This window comes from Balearica regulorum, chromosome 9, assembly GCF_011004875.1.
Source record: "Balearica regulorum gibbericeps isolate bBalReg1 chromosome 9, bBalReg1.pri, whole genome shotgun sequence".
NCBI classification, from domain to species: domain Eukaryota; kingdom Metazoa; phylum Chordata; class Aves; order Gruiformes; family Gruidae; genus Balearica; species Balearica regulorum.
In genome coordinates, this window is record NC_046192.1 from 28,583,082 (window position 1) to 28,602,716 (window position 19,635).

The following is a 19,635-nucleotide window of genomic DNA, read 5'->3' on the forward strand; positions in this document are numbered from 1 at the left end:
CAAGTAACTACATAAGGACCAACCTGGGTGTAGGGTTTTACATTCTGCTGCGTCTGCTTAGGATCTTTTTTCAGACGTGGATTAGCGCAACATTTTCTTTCCTAACTGAAAGGAAGAAATAGACCACGAAACGCCGGGAAACAAATATGATTTTAAACCCAGAGAAGCAGATTCATAGAATATCCTATTTTTATGCTCTCTCTCCATTTAATTCATCTGCCATTCCAAACAAGACATGCCTCAGCTGAATGAAGTCTCAAATAATCACATAATAGGAGAAGTCATTTATTGTGAACCAGGCTCATTCTCTGGAGATATAAATAGGCTGTGCCGTTCCACAGTCTTTTGTCAGTAGGGATTAATTAGCAATTGACCCTTGGTTGGGATTTCTTCACTACCTCTACATTTTTCATCTTATAGGGCTAAATGAGATCTTAACATTGCTTTGAGAAGCTCTGCTTCCTAAGCAGCAGTTTAATTTATCTCTGGGCTATAAATCAGCAGCTTAATTTATCACTAGGTTTCGTATCAACAGTGAATACTCAGGGTGGAATTGAGTTTATTATAAAGATGTTCTGTTAGAAGACACAGTATTACAGTGATTGAAACATGCTGTTAAATTTTCCATTAATGCCCAATTCTGAGTATGAACACGGAGAACCACACTTTACATACTTTACATTTAGCTTTCTAATAAATAAGTTCAATAAATAGGGATTTTGCAGATTAAGAAGCTGTATGTGTGAACAGAAGCTGCTTTACAATATTGTAAAAAAAAAACCAAAAAACTAGAGCTATTCTTGTTTGTTACCAATCACTGGAAATTAGTAAGTAAAATATTTTACTCTTACTGTGAAGACTGGAGGAACAAAGATTTGCTAAAGTCACCCTTAGGATTACACAGAACTTAATTTTGTACACTAAATTTATAATTTAGAGCATGCTTTCCTACCATTTTTAGCACACAATATTTTCAAATACATTTCTTAAAAATATGAAAAACGAGTACGACTGCCCACGTAAGATTTCGTCTGTGCTCTGATCACTACCTCTTGTGTTGCACAATACTGCAGTTTGACTAATTTTGGATGACCTATTCCACATTTGGAGAAGATACATAATAAAGGGTCAGATTTAGTCTGTAGTATATTGCAACATCTTGTTAATACAGTAATTTATTTGTCACAGTGCAAAAAAATTTAATTCCCCCATTTTTTTAATATATATACAATATAGAATCCATTTATATTATTCATTTTAATAATTATTTTCTAAGGAAACAACTCTTATGTTATCTCTAAAGATCGCCAGGAACAGAAATACTCTCGTACCAAATGAAAACGCGGGTAACTCGAGCAGCCGTAGTTTTACTTGTCTAAAAGGTACAGTTATTTTCAGCATACGCATTTCTCATGTTTTACCCGTAAAGAACTCCAGCGCGGCTCCCAACACCGGCAGTCGAGCGCTGGCGCTGCAGCGAGACGTTGGTCAGCCTTGGGGAAGGGCGGCTCGCCCCAGGCGCTCCCCAGGCGAGCCCAGCCCGTGCTCAGCCCCGTCCCGCGGTTCCTCCGGCTGACAACACGCCGGTCTTCCTCAGCACGGAAGGCAGGATCGGACCATCGGCTGCTCAGAACCAAACTGCCTCCACACGCGTTTGCACACCGACATCTGTTCACGAAAGGCACCGCTACGTGCACGTGCACAGCAGGCGCCTGCTCACACCAGCTCCTAGAGAGACCTGCTCGTCTGCCCGTGGCTGAGGTGTCAGTTCACCTGGAAGCCAATTTGCCTTTAAGGGGGGGGTCCAGATTTTTCATGAACAACCATCGTAATCTGAAAGCATAATCATGCACACATCAGTAAGCCTACCTTTTGTAAAACACCGGCACTCAAAGAAGACTGAATCATAAATGCTACTGAACTATCAAGTAATTATCAACACTAGAAGTAGATGAAGAAATAACAAAACTGTAAAGGCGAGAACTGCATCGTGACTTTCACTTAAATACTTGTTTACAGCGGCAAGTGAGTGAAAGGCTAGGTATGTGGACTGAGCCTCAGAAGATGCTGCCCGCCCTTATTTTTATTTCCTATTTTTAAAGGGAGGCTGACTGAGAACATTTTTGAATGTGGGAGACTAAGTCATTAAAAGAGAAGCACTTGGATTGCTTTCTTCCTTTAGGGGATTTACTTCATTTTACTTTATCTGACACAAGTCAGAAAGAAATGAGAATATTGAAAGGAGAAGGAAAGCTGGATTTTGACACGTTATTTTCCATTAAAATTCTTCCACTTACTTTGTTAAGCTTTTTCTAATATCTGAAAATGACGCTTTATCTAAAGTGAATTTGAGAGACTGGTAGCTTTTCTCACACACTTGTAGCACTACAGTGTCCTACTGTCTCAAAGCGGAGGATTTTTTCAAACTGTTCTCAAATCTTTTGCATTCGTTCACAAACTCGTATCTCCGTTCTGTTTATACTCAGATAAAATATTGAGAGTCATTTCCTCGCTTTTGGACTGCACGTTGTGTTCACTTCTTCTGGACGATTTCCTGGTCGCCCTGGAAAGCCGCCTTCGAAAGGTATCACCTGCCAGAAAGTAAAGGATAGGGTCGACGCAGCTGTTGAGGCTGGCCAGACCCCTCGTCACTTGGTACGTGGCATAAACCTTATCGTTGAAGGCACACATTTGGGGAGTCTGAAAATCCACCCTGGCTCTTAGATTTAAGGTCTTCATCACGTGGAAGGGAAGGTAAGACACAGCAAAGACTGTCAACACAATAATAACCAGGTAAATCGACTTTCTCCTGAGAGGAGAATTGTCCAAATCTTTGTAAATCAAAGCTTTCACAATTAGCCCATAGCAACCAAGAATCAGGATGAACGGGATGCAGAACATAAGCACTGTGGTGCACATGCTGTAAATGAAATAACTTCTCAGGTAATCATCGGCTGTTGTGTCGTAGCACGTCGTGGTTTTGTTTCTCCTTATCCCCGTTCCCGAGTAGAACAGTATTGGAGAAATCACGGCCACCACAATGACCCAGACCAGGGTGCTGATGTACACCGCGTTCTTCTTCTTCAGCCTCCCCAGCGACTTCAAGGGGTGCACCACTCCCGTGTACCTGTGCACGCTTATGCAAGTTAGAAACAAAATACTGCCATACAGGTTCACATGGAAGATGAACCTCTGCAGCTTGCACATGATATCTCCAAAGATCCAGTCGGTTTTATTGAAGTAGTAAAAGATGAGGGCAGGCAGAGTCAAGACATACAAGAAATCAGCTAGCGCCAGGTTGAACATGTAAACTGAGATGCCGCTCCAAGGCCTCATATGGAAGACAAACATCCAGATGGCCACGCTGTTGCCCAAAAACCCAGTGATGAAGACCAGAATATAGACAGTGGGCAGGTAATAGAACTGGAAGCCAGTTTTGGTAAGGGAACACTTGGTGGTGGCGTTTCCCACAGACCAGCTGCTGCTGGATAACAGGTTGGGTTCAGTTCCATTCAAAGCAGCAGAGAACAGGACTTCTGTCATGATCCTTCCACCAGAGTCACATAGGCCTGAGGTGAAGCGAGAAAGTCTCTACAGGAACAGTAACGCATCTAAAAAAAAAAAAGAAAAGAGCAAAGAAAACCTAACTGGAAGGTAAAACCTGCCCTGCTTGTCTTCAGCCCGTAGCCAAGCGGCTGTGCTCGGCTGAGCCTCTCCCACCCGCGCAGGTCGGTATAGCGTGGGGCGCGGACCCTGCCCCCGCGGCACCCAGCCCCGCCGCAGGTCGGGAGCCAGGGGACACCTCGGCGGGTCGTTGCCCCCCGCCGGGGCAGGCGGCGGAGGCGACAGCGGGCTGGGGGCTGGCCCGGCCCCGGGATGCGCCGGCGGGAGCGGGGAAAGGGGAAGACGAGCGCCGCGAAGGGGCGGCGGGGCCGGCGGGGGGCAGCGGCCGCTCCGCCCGCGCTCCTCAGGAGAGCGCCGCCGCCCCGGCCGCCTCCGCGGCTGCCGGCCCCGTCCCACAGCCCGCCGCCCGCCCGCCGCCGCTCCCCGCGCTTCCGCCCGGCTCCCTCAGCCCGTCGGCTCCCCGAAATCACCTCTGCCCGCCCGGCCCCGCTCCCCTCGCTTCCACCCGCTCCCCTCAGCCCGCCCCGGCTCCCCCGAGTCCCCTCAGCCCTCCCGGCCCCGCTCCCCTCAGCCCGCCCGGCTCCCCCAGGTCACCTCAGCCCGCCCGACCCCGCTCCCCGCCTCGCCCGCAGCCGCCGCCGCGCCCCAGCCCGGCTCCGAGGAGCGCCGGGGCCGCCCCCACCTGCCTCCCGCGGCGCCCTTCGCAGCCCGCGCTCGCCTCTCCTCGCCGCCGGCAGCGTCCGCCCGGCGGGGGGCGGCGTCCCGCCCGCAGCTGCCCCGGCCGAGCCGGCTCCCATCGCCGGGCAGGGCAGGGCAGGGCGGCCGGGGGCAGCGGCTCTACGGCGCCTCGGGCGCTGGACGCCCCTCCATGGCGGCACCGCCGCCGCGGGGAGAGCGCCCGCAGCCCCTCTGCTACGGGAGGCTGCGCGCCGGCCCCGGGCGGACTGCGGACGGGCGGGCGGGACGAGGCGCCGACTCGGCCCAGGGGCGCGCCGCCCGCCCCCCGCACCGCCCTCGCAGGCGGGCGGCGCTCGCTGCTCTCCGCCCGCGGCACATGGCGGCCGGGCCGGGGGCTGCAGGCGCTTGGGGAGCGGGGTGCGGCGGCGGGCTGGGGCTGGGGCCGGGGCCGAGGCCGCCCTGCGCGGGGCAGCGGCCCGTGACCCGCAGCCGGCACCCCCCCGTGCTCCTGCCGACAGCCGCCACCCCCGGGCCCCACCCGAGACGCGGAGCTCGGAGGGGCAGCGGCGCCAGCGGAGCTCCCGGGTGGGCCCACGCGGCGTGGCGGGCGTGGTGCCGCGGGCGAGGCCAGCGCGCAGGGTGGCCCCGGGCCCGCGGGACGGCGCTGCCGGGGAGGAGGAGTGCGGGGACACGGGGGACACGGGGGACACCGCGCCCCGGCCGAGCCCCCTCCCGGCAGCAGCAGCAGCCCCGGCAGCGGGGCGCAGGGTGCCAGCTGTGCCGCTCCTGAGCTGGTGCAAGCGTCTGAACAACGCTTCCCCGGTTCTGCTTTCACCCAGCCCTTTGAAATCTGCTGTGGAACCCAGCTTAAGCTACACGCACATGTTAATTGCTGTAAATGGAACAGCTGAGCAGAAATATGCTCTGCTGACCTCTAATTAAGCGCTATACATTTGGCACTTGAGTCAGAATGCGATTATTATTTATTGTCTTAGCAAAACACAATCTGCTGGTTTCAGCCATTTCTTCCTTGTTCACATTTTAGTTAGGATGAGTGAGTGAGACATGAGCTAGTCATATCTGCTCTCAGCTCAAAGCTGTGTTCTAGACGGAGGATTATTAGTACTTCATGAATATGTATTCATTTTTCAAACTTTTGAGTCTGTCTCAATTATAAAAGTACTTTGTTGGGGAAGCTTAATTGGGAAATCAGCTGCACATTGTACCCCTGTAGGAATGTGCAAGTGGATGCAGATGCAGTTGCCAGCCTGGCTTCTCTTTTGGGGCAAGTTACACAGACTACAACTTTGACGCAACAGCTTAAATTTTGTAAATATAAGACCTTTTCTTCTTGTATATTAGGGTTTTTTTTTCTTTTTGTACTTGTCCACTAACTGCATGTTTGCGACTTTGAAGATTCTTTTTAATTAGAATACAAATTGAATGTGAAGAGAAAGGAAAGTGAAAAAGGAGACAAGAACAGCAACACCTGTAAAATCTGTGTTGTAAAGCCAGCCCAGTTTACAGAACTGTTCAGTGGTGCCCTCTAGGATTTTAAAGTGCTAGCAAAAAGTAATCCTCAGCCTCGGCGTTCCCACAAGAGAAAACACCCAACCCACAAACCAGACGTACGGTGAATACAGTATAATAATATCAATCCCACCATGCTGGTTTACGAAAAAGCCATCCTGCTCCTCGGAGAATCAGCTGCATGGCCCAAACCAGAGGGCATTTTAATAAAGGATTTGGATTATTGCGTAAAAAAACCCAACCAAACCAAAAAAACCCTCCCAAAGCCATGCTATTAGCGTAGGAGAAGCCTTTCGGTTTGCCTTCCCCTTTGTAATTGTTATTTCACTAGTGATTTTCTTAGTCCCATTGCTAACACATAGCTTCTCTTGGCAGCTTCCTTGAATTCCCTGTCTTGAGCAAATTTTGAGTCATACTGAAGCAGCGTTAGATAGCATCAGTAAATATGCACTATGAACTACAGACTGTTTGTTACCTAAGCAGCGCCATAAATCCCATCCGTGCAGAGGAAAGGTTGGAGCAGTAATCCAGGCAGCCCGCAGCTGCCCGCGGAAGGAGGCGTTTCTCAGGATCTGTGCTGGGTGCAGGCAGCAAGGCCGGGTCTGGCCGCGGGGGCTCTCAGCCTGCTCTGGAACAGGGCTGGGAGCCCAGCTACGCACAGGGCCGGGCTTCACTGACACGCGACTCGGAGCGGTACGAGATCAGTGGCACAAGCGTGAGCAGGAGCAGGCGGGAGGCGGCGGCCGCGCGTGCCGGGTCTGCCCAGGCCCCCTGGCAGTGTTCACACCGACCTCGGGCTTAGCACTGACATGGCCGAGGCAGGAGAGGCAAGTCCTGATGTGGCATGAAGCCGTGGCGGCATAGAGAGGTGACACCTCAGCTGGCATAGCATTCTCGTGGGGCCGACACGCATATTCAGGGTCAAATACAACCATATACATGTCCAAAGGCAGAAGCGAATCTGTACCAAATCCATGCTTCACATCCTTCAGCTGCAGTGCTGTTGGTCTGAAGACTCCAAACTCAGATTTATAATCTGGTCCAAGAAACTTCGATTTATTCAGTCTGCTGTGCCAGGGCAGGATTTTCCAAGATACTTGACTCATTCCTGTAACTTTTTTCTGAGCGTCCTCTCATTTTTCAGTGGCTTTTTGGGAGGGTGGGCACCTGAAGAGGAACTGTTGTGGTGGTGGTGCTGGCATTGATGACGAGCCCCAAACCACCTGCCTGCCCCAGCAGATTCCGATCGTACCCCGAAGGGTGTAACATCACACTCGTGCATCGGCTCCCGGCTGCTCGTGAGGAAGAACCTCCACCATCAGAAGCTCAGGTGCTACCACGTACTGCAAACAGCAGCGTCTTTCCAGAACCACGCTCGCCTTTTCCTCACAAGAGTGGAAGAGAGTCTGTCCCATTTTTATGCACGTTTTCTAAATCACTGGCATTCTTGCCTCCTTTTTACTCCTGCCTCACACACCTCACTTGGTCAGGCGTCCCTTTTCCTTCTTTATACCCCAATTACCGCGACTGCTCAGTATTTCATCCTTTGCCTAGCCTAGCAATCCTCATCTGTTGTCTCTGCCTGCGCTGCTTTCCCCCTCTCGCTGCAGCCCGGGGTCAGCCGGGCGCTCCTGATGGAGGGCAGAGGCGTGCGAGTGGCCGGGACCCTCGCTCCTCGCCCGCCTCGGTGGCACTTTGGACCTGCCAAGGGAACCGCGTGCCCACTGCGGCCGGACCCGTGCAGCCCATGCTGTGGAAGCAGCTGCGTCCCTGCTGCTTCATCGGCAGCCCGTGTCTCAGCACCGCCCGTCTGAGCCTGCCAGCACTGGAAATGGAAATCTCACGTACTGGTTTTAACAGTTTGCGCATTCCGACTGCAGTGCTTCAGCTGCGAAAGGTCCAAGCACTTACATGGGTAAAGAACGAGGCATAGATTTTAGCAGCCATACTGTTACACGACTTCATACACAGCAGGCAAAGTAGTGTCTTCCTGCTTTTATCACTGATCTGTTCTTATTTTGGACCACAACCATAAAGCATGTTGCAGTAGCACCTTTTCCTCCATAGCTCTAGCATATGCCTTGTAGCTGACTCGGTTTCTGCCTGGTATAGCTGAAACTGAATTCCTTCCAGCTTTGCCTTTTAACGCACTTTCTGCAAAATTGGGATTTTATACCACTGATTTCCATTAAACTGAATGTTTTGTTCTGTTAACAGCTGATTTAAAACTCAAACGGATGATATATCCCCAACGAGAAAAGAGAGCGTGCTCGACAGCAAATGGAAATTCCCAGTCAGTCCAATTAGTGCTGAACTACCGCAGCGTGGGGGTGTGCGAAGGGACCGGTCTGGACGTAAATCCAGCTGTTCCTACCTGTTGGGTTTGGTTATCAGGAAGACTTAGATGCAGATTTCAGTGTTTCAAAGTGTGCTGGTATGAACAACAGGCCCAAACCAGCTGCAGACTGAGAGGCTGGGAGAAAGGACTCCTGTAAATGATCATCACAAAGCCTGCTCATAGGAAGGGTAAATATATATATATACACACATATATGCACACACACACATGTATGTAAGGCCGGAAGGGGTCGGTGAGCACAGAACTCGGAGGGTGAGCTGCTCTCGACTCCCCGCTGCAGGACATCTTCTCTGCTGCAAAAAAATGCCTGTTTCACGTTTTACCTGGATTGGTGCGACCTGCCTCTTGGCTTCTGGTGAGCTTCATTCCCCTTTTCATTAGGAAACTCTCTAGGTCAAACAATGCTTTATCACACTGTGTTTTCTTTCTCTAATCTCTGCAGTTTCCTAACTTCCTTTTCGTTTGTCACAGAAGGTGGCACCTCTTCCCAGCACCCCTTATACAGCGTGCAGATTTTCCATGGTGAGCCTGAAATACTATTTTATTTTAAAATACTACTGCATGCAGTATTTAAAATACTACACCTTCAAACCTGTAAGAGGTCCCTCAGCCTGACTTCTGACGGCCACCTGCACACAGGTGAGAACTGAGGAAATTCTGGTTTAAAGGATGCGAGCAAACACATATTTGTACCAAAAAAACCAAAGGTCATCCTTGCTTATCTAAAAAGACTTAAAATATATAGCAGACAGACTGTGAGCAATGGGTGTTTCCCCCAGTTTTTGTTTCCTTCCAGCCTTAGCTTCACTTGCTGAAAGCGCCTGGGTTTGGCTTTGACTTGTGAGTAAATCTAGTTGGGAAATTTGAGGGTGAGCAGACAGGTAGGTGGAAAGTTGCTTTTGTGCAATAAACAATTTCTGTCACCTTCCTGCAAGAACCCGTGGCCCTTAGCAAGTGAAGTGGAAGGCTGAACGCTGGCAAGGAAATGTTGTGCAAGGCAACAATATCCGTAACAGTGAAGAAAACCCGGAAGACATGTAAAATCCCCCACGGGAGTGCCCAATATTCCCTTTTCCCCCTCGGACGGGCTGAGGGGTGGGTTCCTGCCCCGCCGTTCTGCAGCAGCCCCAGGCCTCCTACGGAGCAGGGCACGGCAGGAGCCGCTCTGCTGCAGCAAAGGAGTGGGTGCATCCCGGGAATCCAGGAGGGGACGAGGGGGCGGCGGGATGCAGGGAGCCGGGGACCCCGGCCCCGCAGCCCTGGCATGCTGCCCCGCCGCAGCGAGCCTGGCACAGCGTGGGACCTGCTCACCGCTGCAAGCCTCGACTGCCTCTGTTTGCCTTTCCTTGGAAAGGAAACCTGGGAAATGGCAGTTCAAGAGCTGATAAGAATAATTAGATGTGTCTGTGGCAGATATGACATGCGCCGCTGGTTGAAAGCAAGTCTTAACCGAGTTCCCGGCCCGCTCACGAAAACCGCCAGCAGAATACGTGCCCAAAGCTCAGCTGGTGCTGCTGCCAGCAGAGTCTCTGCTTCGCCACTGCCTTGCCCTCCTGTGCCGCTGTCCCTGCAGAGTGCGAGTTGTGTCCTTAGTGCTGCTCTTGCACGCTGTCAGCCCCTGCCGTGGTTTGACCCCAGCCGGCAACGGAGCCCCACGCAGCCGCCCGCTCGCTGCCCCTCCCCAGTGGGATGGGGGAGAGAATCGGAAGGGTAAAAGTGAAAAATCATGTGGGTTGAGATAAGAACGGTTTAATAATTAAAATAAAATAATAATAATTTGTAATGAAAAGGAAAATAACAAAAAGAGAGAGAAATAAAACCCAAGAAAAACAAGTGATGCAAATGAAAAGCAATTGCTCACCACTCGCCGACCGATGCCCAGCCCGTCCCCAAGCAGTGATGGCCGCCCCCCCAGCCAACTCCCCCCGTTCTATATGGATCGTGACGCCATATGGGATGGGACATCCCTCGGCCAGCTGGGTCAGCTGGCCTGGCCTTGGGCACCCCCTCGCTGGTGGGGCACGAGGAGCCGGAAAGTCCCTGACTTGGGGTAAGCACTGCTTGGCAACGACTAAACCGTCAGTGTGTTATCAACATTATTCTCATCCTAAACCCAAACCACAGCACTGTACCTGCTGCTAGGAAGAAAATTAACTCTACCCCAGCCAAAGCCAGGACAACCCGCTATTTAGGGGGTGACAAAATCCTGCTATGCTGCGGTCCCCGAGGAGATCCCCCGCTGCCTGCTGCCGAGGCACGGGAAGCTGCTCTCCCCCACCCCGGTGCGAGAGCAGCGTGCGCCTGTGCGCATTTTTAATGTCTGAGCTGACATTTTGCTGTCTTGAAAACAAAAGCTGTTCACGGGCTAATTAAATAGATCTGCACACAGCGTAATGTGAGCCCCAAGGAGCGAGAGAGTCCCAACAGGGTGTGAACTTTGGAAGAGAGAATGACACAGTATTGCGCATGCAAAAGTTTATAATGTTATGGTCAATAGTGGGTATTGCGGTGAGTGGCTAGTGTGGGAATTCAGAGTGCCTGGTCCCGAAGGCCCTGCTGAGTATCCCGTATGACTGTCATATATTCCCACAGGGACGAATACTATATGTCTTTTCTTGTCCCTATTTACCTCTGTTAGTATTATACGCCAACAAGAATAATGAAACTGCTGTTTCAGTGCCTTCTGTATTTCAGAATATGCAAATAGTTTCTGATCAGCACTGCCGCTGTGATGCCCCTGTGATACCAACACAGCAATAAATAGAGTTAATGGAGGTGACTTATTAATCCTAGTTGAGCAACTACGCTTCCAGAGTCTAAAGATAACGCAGAATACTGGAAAACTTGTTCTAATTACAGCAGGGAGCATCTTGCCTCCTTCCTATATTGCCATTTTAAATTGAAATTACTATTCTCAGTAGAAAAGATCTTTTGTTCAGCTACCAGCCAAGAAAGACAATTCTACAGAGAAGGTTTAATAGTGCGTTAATACTCACATTACACAGTTCCCTCAAACGGCCAAGAAGACAAACAGGCAGGAAGCAGTGAAGATCGTGCACCGAGGGAGACAGAAGGACGTATTTCAGTGCTTGCTACCATGGAGGGAGTGAAGACAGTGCTCCCTCTGAGGAGCCGTAACAGAAGGGTCCTACGGGCAGATCGCGGTGGGTACGGGGACCGGGTCTCCTGTTGCAGGGACACATCTCCACGTGCCCACCCGGCTGGCAGGGAAGCCCCGGGGGTGGCAGCGGGGTCCCGCCGGTGCCTGGTCCCTCCTGCCAGCCCTGCCCGGCTCCTCTCGCTCCCCCGAAGCCTTTCGTACCCCCAGGTCCCCGCTGCAGCAAAGCTGGGTTTCCCTGGGCAGCCGCGGCCCCGGGCGGCAGCACCACATCTCATGCTGTTTCGAGACCTAACTCTGACTGTCGCTGGAGCTCGCTTGCACGCCAGGGTCCAGTCAAGGTAAATCTGCACGGTGGGGTGGCCGCTGGATTTAGTCCTCTCTGTCTTGGTTATCTGGGCCAAAGCCAGCAGCGGGGACGGCCGTTGGCTTTTCCCAGCACAGCGATGGCTGCGAGGACGCGGAGTGGGATGGAGCGGGGGGAACCTGCGCTCGGGGGAGCTGCACGGCACCGCTCGGACATGGCCCTGCTGCTGCGGGGAGTTTTCGGGTGGTTTCAAGAGCTCTGTTAACTCTGCACTCTGTGTTCGTGATCCCAGCGGTGATCTTGTTTGAGGTGATGGGGATGGGTGTGAGCACCACGTTTGCTCAGAACAGCTCTTGAGAAGCTGGGAGCTTTGCGTACGTCCTCACTCCTCACCTCCCGGGCAGGTTCCAGCTCTGGCTTGCCTCCTGTAGGTACAGCTGCCTTACAGGCGTGGGTAGGCACCCATACCGACTGCAGGAGCCGTAAGCAGCACCACGGCACGTTCCTCAGGCTGCAGGACTCGGAGCAAAGCTCTCGGCTTTCTCTGGTTTGGCTGCAGCAAACCGGTGCTCCCTGGGCGTCAGGGATGCATCTTCAAGGGCAGTGCGGGCCGTGGCCAAGGCCAGCGGCGCCTTTGTTGGAAAACGCACTCACGCTGCTGGATAATCAGTGGTGACAGCGACGATTTACCGTTTGTGTAAGGAGATGTCTCGGCCGTGACCCCGAGCCGTAGTCACGCGCAGGGTCCCCGACACGCGGGAGCTGGCCCTGCCTCGCTCCGTGCCCACGGGATTGCAGTGCGGGGCGGGGGGGGCTGGAGCCCCGACTCCCACCCAAGGCAGGGCATTGAAAGAGGTGACCCTGCGTCCCCTGGCTGGGACACGGCGGCACGGGCTGCTTCCCTGGCCCGTTCCAGATGTGCAAAGGGCGCTCAGCAGATGCTCTCAGAGGAATCAGATCTCGGCCACTTCGCACGTTCACACGGCATCGGTTTCCAGCGCTGGCCCCCAGCGCGCGCCCGGACCCGGCTTCATGCCGCTCTGCGGGGGGGAGTTATGTGCCTGCGCTTCCCAAAGCTCACCAGGCTGCTGAGAGAACAGTCCTGCCCTGGGCCCAGCACACACGCTGGAGGCAGCGTCCGGGTCTGGAACAGAGGAAGTCAAATATTATGTAGAAAATACCTGCAGCTGCATCACCGGCACATCGTATCAATGATAAACATCATCTGCTAGCGTTTAGCAGATATTAGGAAATACGGAAATATTGGATTTTCAATTAAATTTCCCTTTTGATATTTCTTTATAAATGTGTTTAAATGTAGGCAAAATTGTTTCTTGACATTTTAATCTAGTATTTGATCAAGTCATCTATTTGGTTAAAATAAATTTCATCAACACTAAAAATACAGGAAAGCTAAAATCAGACAATGTTTTCAGGTGCTAAACTTTCCTACTGTGTATGAAACACGGAAAGAAGATGTTAAAACTGATCTGGAACAATTTTTTAAAAGCTAAGATTAAGAAATCAGAGAACAGTAATGTAATAATAGGCGAAAGCCTGGCACATTGCCTTTCTAGGGACTGGAGGTAGCAACAACCGCAATTTCAAAGTTGCGGAGGTGAGCTCTTGCTGCTGTTAGCAAAAAACCACTTACTGAAGCCCTTCTGAGCTTTCATCCTTCCGCTTTTCTTTATTCTGTACCCACATTTTCTTTCCCAATCAGTTCTACACGAGTTGATCTAGATAAAAGGAGGAACATGCCGTATACCCACGCATGGTATTATATTTCCTGCAGAAATCTCACCCTACGCTATTATCCTGATGGAGCTGAAGTGGGTGACTCATCATTTTCCATACAGCGGCATCTCGCCTGCTGTGGTGCCGAGCACCCGGCGGCCTCCCAGGGCGCCTGTGCCAGAGGCTCTCGCCAGCCCCGGCGTGTCCGACGGGAGCCGCTGGCCTTGCCGCACCAGAGGGCTGGGGCCGGCGTTGGCGGTGCACGCTCCCCGAGGACACCGTCCCCGCAGCGAGCGGCAGTGCCGGGCTTGTCTGAACGCTGCCCGGGCTGCGCTGCCCCAGGGGCTGTCGCTGCTGCCTTCCTCGGAATGGAACCGATGCCCCCGAGTTGACTGGAAAACAGACAACTTCTGAATTCTGTCGGATTGTTATTTGCACATGGATAAAAATAAGCATCCACGCACCCTTTTGCTTTGCTGTACAGCAGCAGTTACATGCTCGTGCATTCAAACACGGAAATATTGAATATCTAGCCCTAGAATTGCGTTTTCAAAGGCGTAACGATGTTATTCACCACATCTGGGCTAGTGGCACAGGCTGTGTTAACTGCGGGCCACGTTAGAGTCTGGCTGCATTTTAGTTGCTCTTGAATTCGAGGGTCCAAAGCTACCAGCAATGACCAGCCAACGGTTTTTCTAACAGAAACTCAGGTTTTACAAGAAGAAGCAGCGAGGGGCGATCCTTGCCCATGTCCGACTGCCGGCGATGAACACGCAGTGGCCGCAGGTGGTGGTGCCCCCCTGCCCTGCCCTGCCTGCCCGCGGCACCAGCCCTGCCCGTCCCTCCGTCCCCTCCAGGATCCGTGGCCTTGCTGCAAACTCACATTCCTGCCCGAAGGGGTTAGTTTGGGGAAGGAAGGGCCTCGAGTCGTGGAAATGGAAACAAAATTATTCAGTTTAGTGCTGCCGCATAATGAATCCTGGATGCCAATACTCTATTTTATTTTGGGACTATCTGAAAATATGATAACGACAAAGAAGTGACAGGAGTTCAAACGAAGTATTAGAAGTCCCTTTTTTTTGGGCTCTTTTCTGATGGGTTTGAAGCTGATCGGGGTAGGAGCATCCTGAGCGATACCTCTGCACCGATGCCTCGGCAGCCAGACCCTTACATTCCTCCTCCAGCTATTGTTCCCTTCCTCATTATCCTGCAGCTCTTCCTCTCTCCCAGCCGCCCCGGCCTCCCTCCTCCCAGAGCTGTTCCTCCCGGGGAGCTGCTGCGCGGGTCGCAGCCACCTCTCGTTCCGGGATGCTCTCAGCCCGTCTCTGTCCTGCCGCTGGGCTGAAACCGGGCGCGCTGAACATTTTCCTGGCCACGTGTCGGAGCACCCAGGCATCTCTCGGCTCCCTGGGACTCAGTGACATTTCAGCGTGCATTTGACAACTTAAGGTAAAATTCGACAGCTCCCATTGGCAATTAGGAAGGAGGTGATGCTAAGGAATAAACACGGAGCTACATCAGTACCTGATCTAAAACAGCTTAATGAAAAGCTAATCATGTAGTACAAAGAAATGTCAGCTCAGCTCTTACTGGAAACAAATACCCTGGCAATCATTACTAAGGCCATTTCTAATTTAATGTGCAGTTGCTGAAGCAACAGCTTCAGTTGAAGCTGCAAAAGCTGAAGCACTGAGTCCTGGTCGGAAGCAGCACCGCTGCAGAGACCTTTCTGTCCCCAAGCCCCCAGCACCCTTATTTAAATTCCAAATACAAATAGACTCACCTGGTTTGTATCCGAGTATTATCAAACAAATATGATAGGCATGATGACTGTAGAAAAAAACATAAACCCCATAAATATAAATCTATTCTGAGACGTTATAAAGCAAAGTTAGCAGGCACCTCAGGTGACGTGTGTTGGACACAAGGCAGAAAAGCTCTCAAGGAGCAGACCGCAGCGCAGTCTGGGTGGGAAGTCGGGGTACACCAGACCAGTTCCCACTTTCCCCCAGGAAATCGAGTACCAGTTTCAGAGCAGCTGATGAACGTTCAGATGGCTCTGTAGGGTGCCATCGCAGACTGCGCTGGTCCCTGCGACGTTACAGGTCGGCTGTGACTGCGGTCCCTGCAAATGGCTCATCCCCAGCAGAACCCACCTGTTTTCAGTGAATCGCACTGGGATCAGGTGTCTTGTTAGATCTCATTTATTTGAACTTCCCTACCTTCCGTCTCTGATTTGGGCTCCTGTTTCATACCGAACAAGATGCTTTTTTGGCTTTGTACCTCCCACTGCGTGTGCCCATTTTGCACAGGATTTCCTTCCAGATGCCCGCCCGGGTGGGTACCGAGCGGTGCCCCCGCTGCCCGGCTCCTCTCGACTCTTTCCCAGACAAAACTCCAGGCAGAATAAGCTCAACTCATCCTTGGAGTGTATCCAGTGACACCATCGTTACTTCAAGGGTAAATTTAGCCAAATGTCACCCCAGCATCCGCCTTCCCCCATGTTTCCCCCAGCTGGGATCTGGTGAGCAAACCCGGGCGTTGACAACTGAGACCCCTCAAGAGACAGAGGGAAATGAGGCGTGGAGCCAGCCAAACCACGAGCGCTCCCCTGAAACGGTTCAGGCAAACCGAATAGACCCTCCTTCCCCTCAGGTGAATTTTAGGCTTTTTCCCCCTGTTAGTATTTGGCTTTTTTGCCTAGAAACCAGCTCAGCTCACCCAGGGCACGCTGCACCCGCGGATGGCGGGCAGCACCCACGGGGCCGTGCTTGCCCACTACGGCGGCAGGACTCTCCGGTCCCCGTGCCCAGGCGAGGCCGGCGGCTGCTGCCTGCTGCGGGCACGTCCTTCCCTCCTGCCTTTCAGCCTCTGCTTGCACCGCACTAATGCTTTCCATCCCCGTAATGATTGTTTATCAAGCACTTCGGGGATTAACCTTCGGCTTTTAACATTGGAGCTTCAGGAGCCTACTCTGAAAATGTACTGGAAAGAAAAAAATCACTGGCATAGAAAATCTTTTTTTATAATCTCTATAATTTATCTAAAAGAGCCTGCTGTTAAGGAAAAATACCTCTGTTAATGTTCAAACATGATGAGTATGTCTGCTGTTGTACAAACCTTTTAAAGCTATTAATGATTGATTTTAATGTATTGTATTTAATGGGGGGGCAAGATCAGCACTGACTTAAAACCATAACAAACTTGTGTGTAGAAAGGCAAAAAGTCCTGTGAGTTTCCATTTGCCACTCTGATTTCTAACATAAGTAAATCAAGAGCAATTATAAATGGGGGCAGATAGAAAAGCTGTATGCCCAGGACTGCAGAGATGCCTCAGATAAGGATCAATACCAAAACATACCACTATTTAATACGAGGTTTCTTAAGAGAAACCTGCCCTTCACGCGCAGGACCAGCATCATCACGTGGAGCTTGCTGGGAAGTGCTGGTGGTGCAGGGCGGTGGATCGCATGTAATGGATCCCGAGCAATCCCATGTCAGCAACTGTCACTTTGCAAAAATGGCTCCTTAAACGTTCCTTTAGGAGGTCCTTAAAGATTCCTTTTGTGAAGGACGGAGATAGCCAGTGTGCTATTCAGCCCAGTGCCCTAAATCTAGTTCACCCCTGGAATCGCTCTGTGGGGGCCCGGGATGAGCCCAGCACCCTTGCTGGGAGTGCCCCCCGCTGTGTGCCCCCCCGCAGCCTGCTCAGCCCATTCCTGCTCTTAGGACCCCCCTCCATCTGCTCCTGCCCTCGCTGGGGCAGGGTTGGGCTTTACCTGCCGTCAGAGCCTCGCTCATCGGCTCGGGGCCCCCGAACTGGCACAGAGCTGCCTACCGCTGCCTTCTGCGCCCCCCCGCTTCGAGCAATGGCATCACCACGCGTAACAACAAAGTCTTAAAAGCTTGATTTGACGCAGTCGGAAATGTTAAGAAAAGGGAAGGTCTGTTCCCTGTGACTCTGCATGGGTTTACAGGAAACCAGTGAGATGTGAGTGTAAGCAGTAAATACAAATTGCTTCAGACTTGTAGTAAGAACCCTTTTACATGCTACCCTATAACTACTGCACAACCACAGAGTGATTTACTGAATGTCTGCAAGAGGAAACATCAGTGAGATATGTCTGGTGATAATTCCCTTTCTGTGAGAGAGCTGGGGCGTTGCTACTCGCCCTTTCCCTTATCTCTACCTGAGAAGGGACAAGGGACAAAGGGGGGGGGGGGAAATTCCTTCAGCCTGAGTCACTGAGAAAGGAAAAATTGACAGTAGGAGACAGAGAGAGGTCCACTGATTAAAACAGCGATGTTTGTAGTAGATTTGTGTAGTCCCGGTGCAAAGACTTACAACCAAGTAGTGGTTTATCCTACAAAACATGCCGCCGCCCCCGAGCCAGGTCCAGGCGCAGCTCTGCCCGGCCATTACCTGCACCCGCGTGTCTCCTTAGTGCCGCTTCCTCCACGCCTGACAGCTTGGTTGCAGACTATAGGCTGAGATTTTTTTTCCCTTGTGCTTGCTAGAAAACTGATGGACAGGCTGTACAGGAATTAAGTTCTAATTTAGGGCACGACAGGAGGAGCGGGGAGCGACGCTGCCTCTGCAGCAGCAACCCCAGGGGACGGCTTCCTAAAAAAAAGCCAGCAGGTCTAAATTCGTTGCGGTGAGCCCCGGCAGCAAGGCAGCCTGCCCATGGGGAGGGCCCGAGCCCCTACCCCTGCCCGTACCCCTGCCCATACCCCTGCCCATACCCCTGCCCGCCCCGGGGCTGGCTGTGCTGCCTCACCGCGCCGGGGTTCACTATCTCGTCCTTCACCCGTCCCACCGCAGAGTGCTGACTCCAGTGAGCCCCGATCCGTTCAAGTGCTGGAGGAATGTGAAGACTGTGCCTTCTTTCTCCAGCACGCTAAAAACAACCCCTCATGGGTTGAGACTCATGGGGCTCGTGTTTTCTGCTGGCGGGATACCCCCAAGTCCCTTCAGGGCATGAAGACCCCAGTGAAGGGTTCTGCAGCCCGTCCGTCTCGCTGGGTCGAGCCGTGCCGCAGAGCAGCACTGGTGTGCCCGGAGCAGAGGCTCCCCTCGGCAGCCCTTGGCAGCCATTCGCGGCACAGGCCGTGCTGGCAGTCCCCGACATGCTGGCGGGTTGCCCCGTCCCAGCCCCGTCCCGGTGGCTCCAGACACCCCGTGCCCCCCCCCCCCGGCTTGCTGGGGTGCCTTTGGCTGCCGAGAGGGGAGGGCAGAGCCGCAGACGAGCTCCTTTGCGGCTCAGTCTGATTTTGGCAGACGGTTCCAATAGATGCTAAGTGAAGAGGGAGCTCTCGAGGAAAGGGGAGCGGGATTTTGTCTCCCGCTGTGTTTGTGCCGTGCCCAGCAGGAAGGCCCCTCCATGCTGTCTTAATGGCAATAAATCCCTCCCTGGTACAGGTGCTAATGAGGCTTCATCTGTTGGGCTGAGGCAGCTGCTGCAGGAACCCTGCCAAATCCCCCCGGTCCCTGCTGCAGCGGAGAAAATAGCAGCCAGGGCAAAGGCTTAGTACTTTTGTAATGTAATGAGAGAAGAGGGATCATCCTGCCAAGCTTACTGGCCCAATAATGAGATTGAATCTCTCAAGTCATAATTTGGTGGTTAAGTGAACAGGACTAATTCTATGTAAACTGACAGGTCTAATTATTGGACCCATTTCTAGCAAAAATCTGGGAGCAGGTGTCCGGCAGCCTGCTCCAGAACCAGGGCGGTCGGCAGGGTCCTCAGCACCAACAGCCCCCCCCCTTTGCCCTGAGGGTACCCGGCGAGGGTGGGGGCCACACACTGACCCCCCGGGGGGCGGGAGGCACCTGCAGGCACGTCCGGCAGCGGCGGCCTTCTGCTGCACAAGGAACATGCCACGAGCTTCGCAGGAGCCTCCTGCCCGCGGGTCCGGCAGGGCAGCGCTTAATCGCTGGGAGCCCCGTGTGCCAGCGCCATGAGCTGCCTACAGCCCGCTGCGCAGCGACGGCTGGAACGGCGTCGGCTTCCCTGCCCTGCGCCTTCACCTGGCGTAAGCAGCCTGACGAGAAGGACTCTCTTGCTGGCAGTGCCCACCCTCCCTCGCGCCCGGCACACGCCGCGGGACGCCGTGCTGATGCTGACGTTGGCTGCGGGGAGATGCTGCAGTTTTGGTGAGACTGCCGTGCTGGGTCTCGCCCGGGGCAGCTGCCTGCACCCCAACAGCCACGGGACCCACGGACCTGGGAGATGAATCAGCGCCTGCCTTGCTTTCCAACAGCCTGCGCAGGCAGGGGGC

General features: G+C 52.9%; 1 protein-coding gene across 2 annotated transcripts; it reads right to left on the reverse strand.

The window, feature by feature from the left end:
- Positions 1–541: 541 nt before the first annotated feature.
- Positions 542–4,672, reverse strand: P2RY1 (purinergic receptor P2Y1). 2 transcript variants are annotated; one of them, XR_012836825.1, is made up of 3 exons: positions 4,307–4,672; positions 2,298–3,611; positions 542–1,833 (listed from the first exon to the last, which is right to left on the reverse strand). XR_012836825.1 is itself a non-coding variant. In XM_075761727.1 (2 exons), the coding sequence occupies exon 2, from the start codon at positions 3,541–3,543 to the stop codon at positions 2,452–2,454; it is 1,092 nt and encodes a 363-aa protein (XP_075617842.1). In that variant the 5' UTR covers positions 3,544–3,611; positions 4,307–4,672; the 3' UTR covers positions 542–2,451. The 2 variants fall into 2 exon arrangements, 1 of the variants encoding a protein (XP_075617842.1); XM_075761727.1 differs by having other exon boundaries at positions 542–3,611.
- Positions 4,673–19,635: the final 14,963 nt, after the last annotated feature.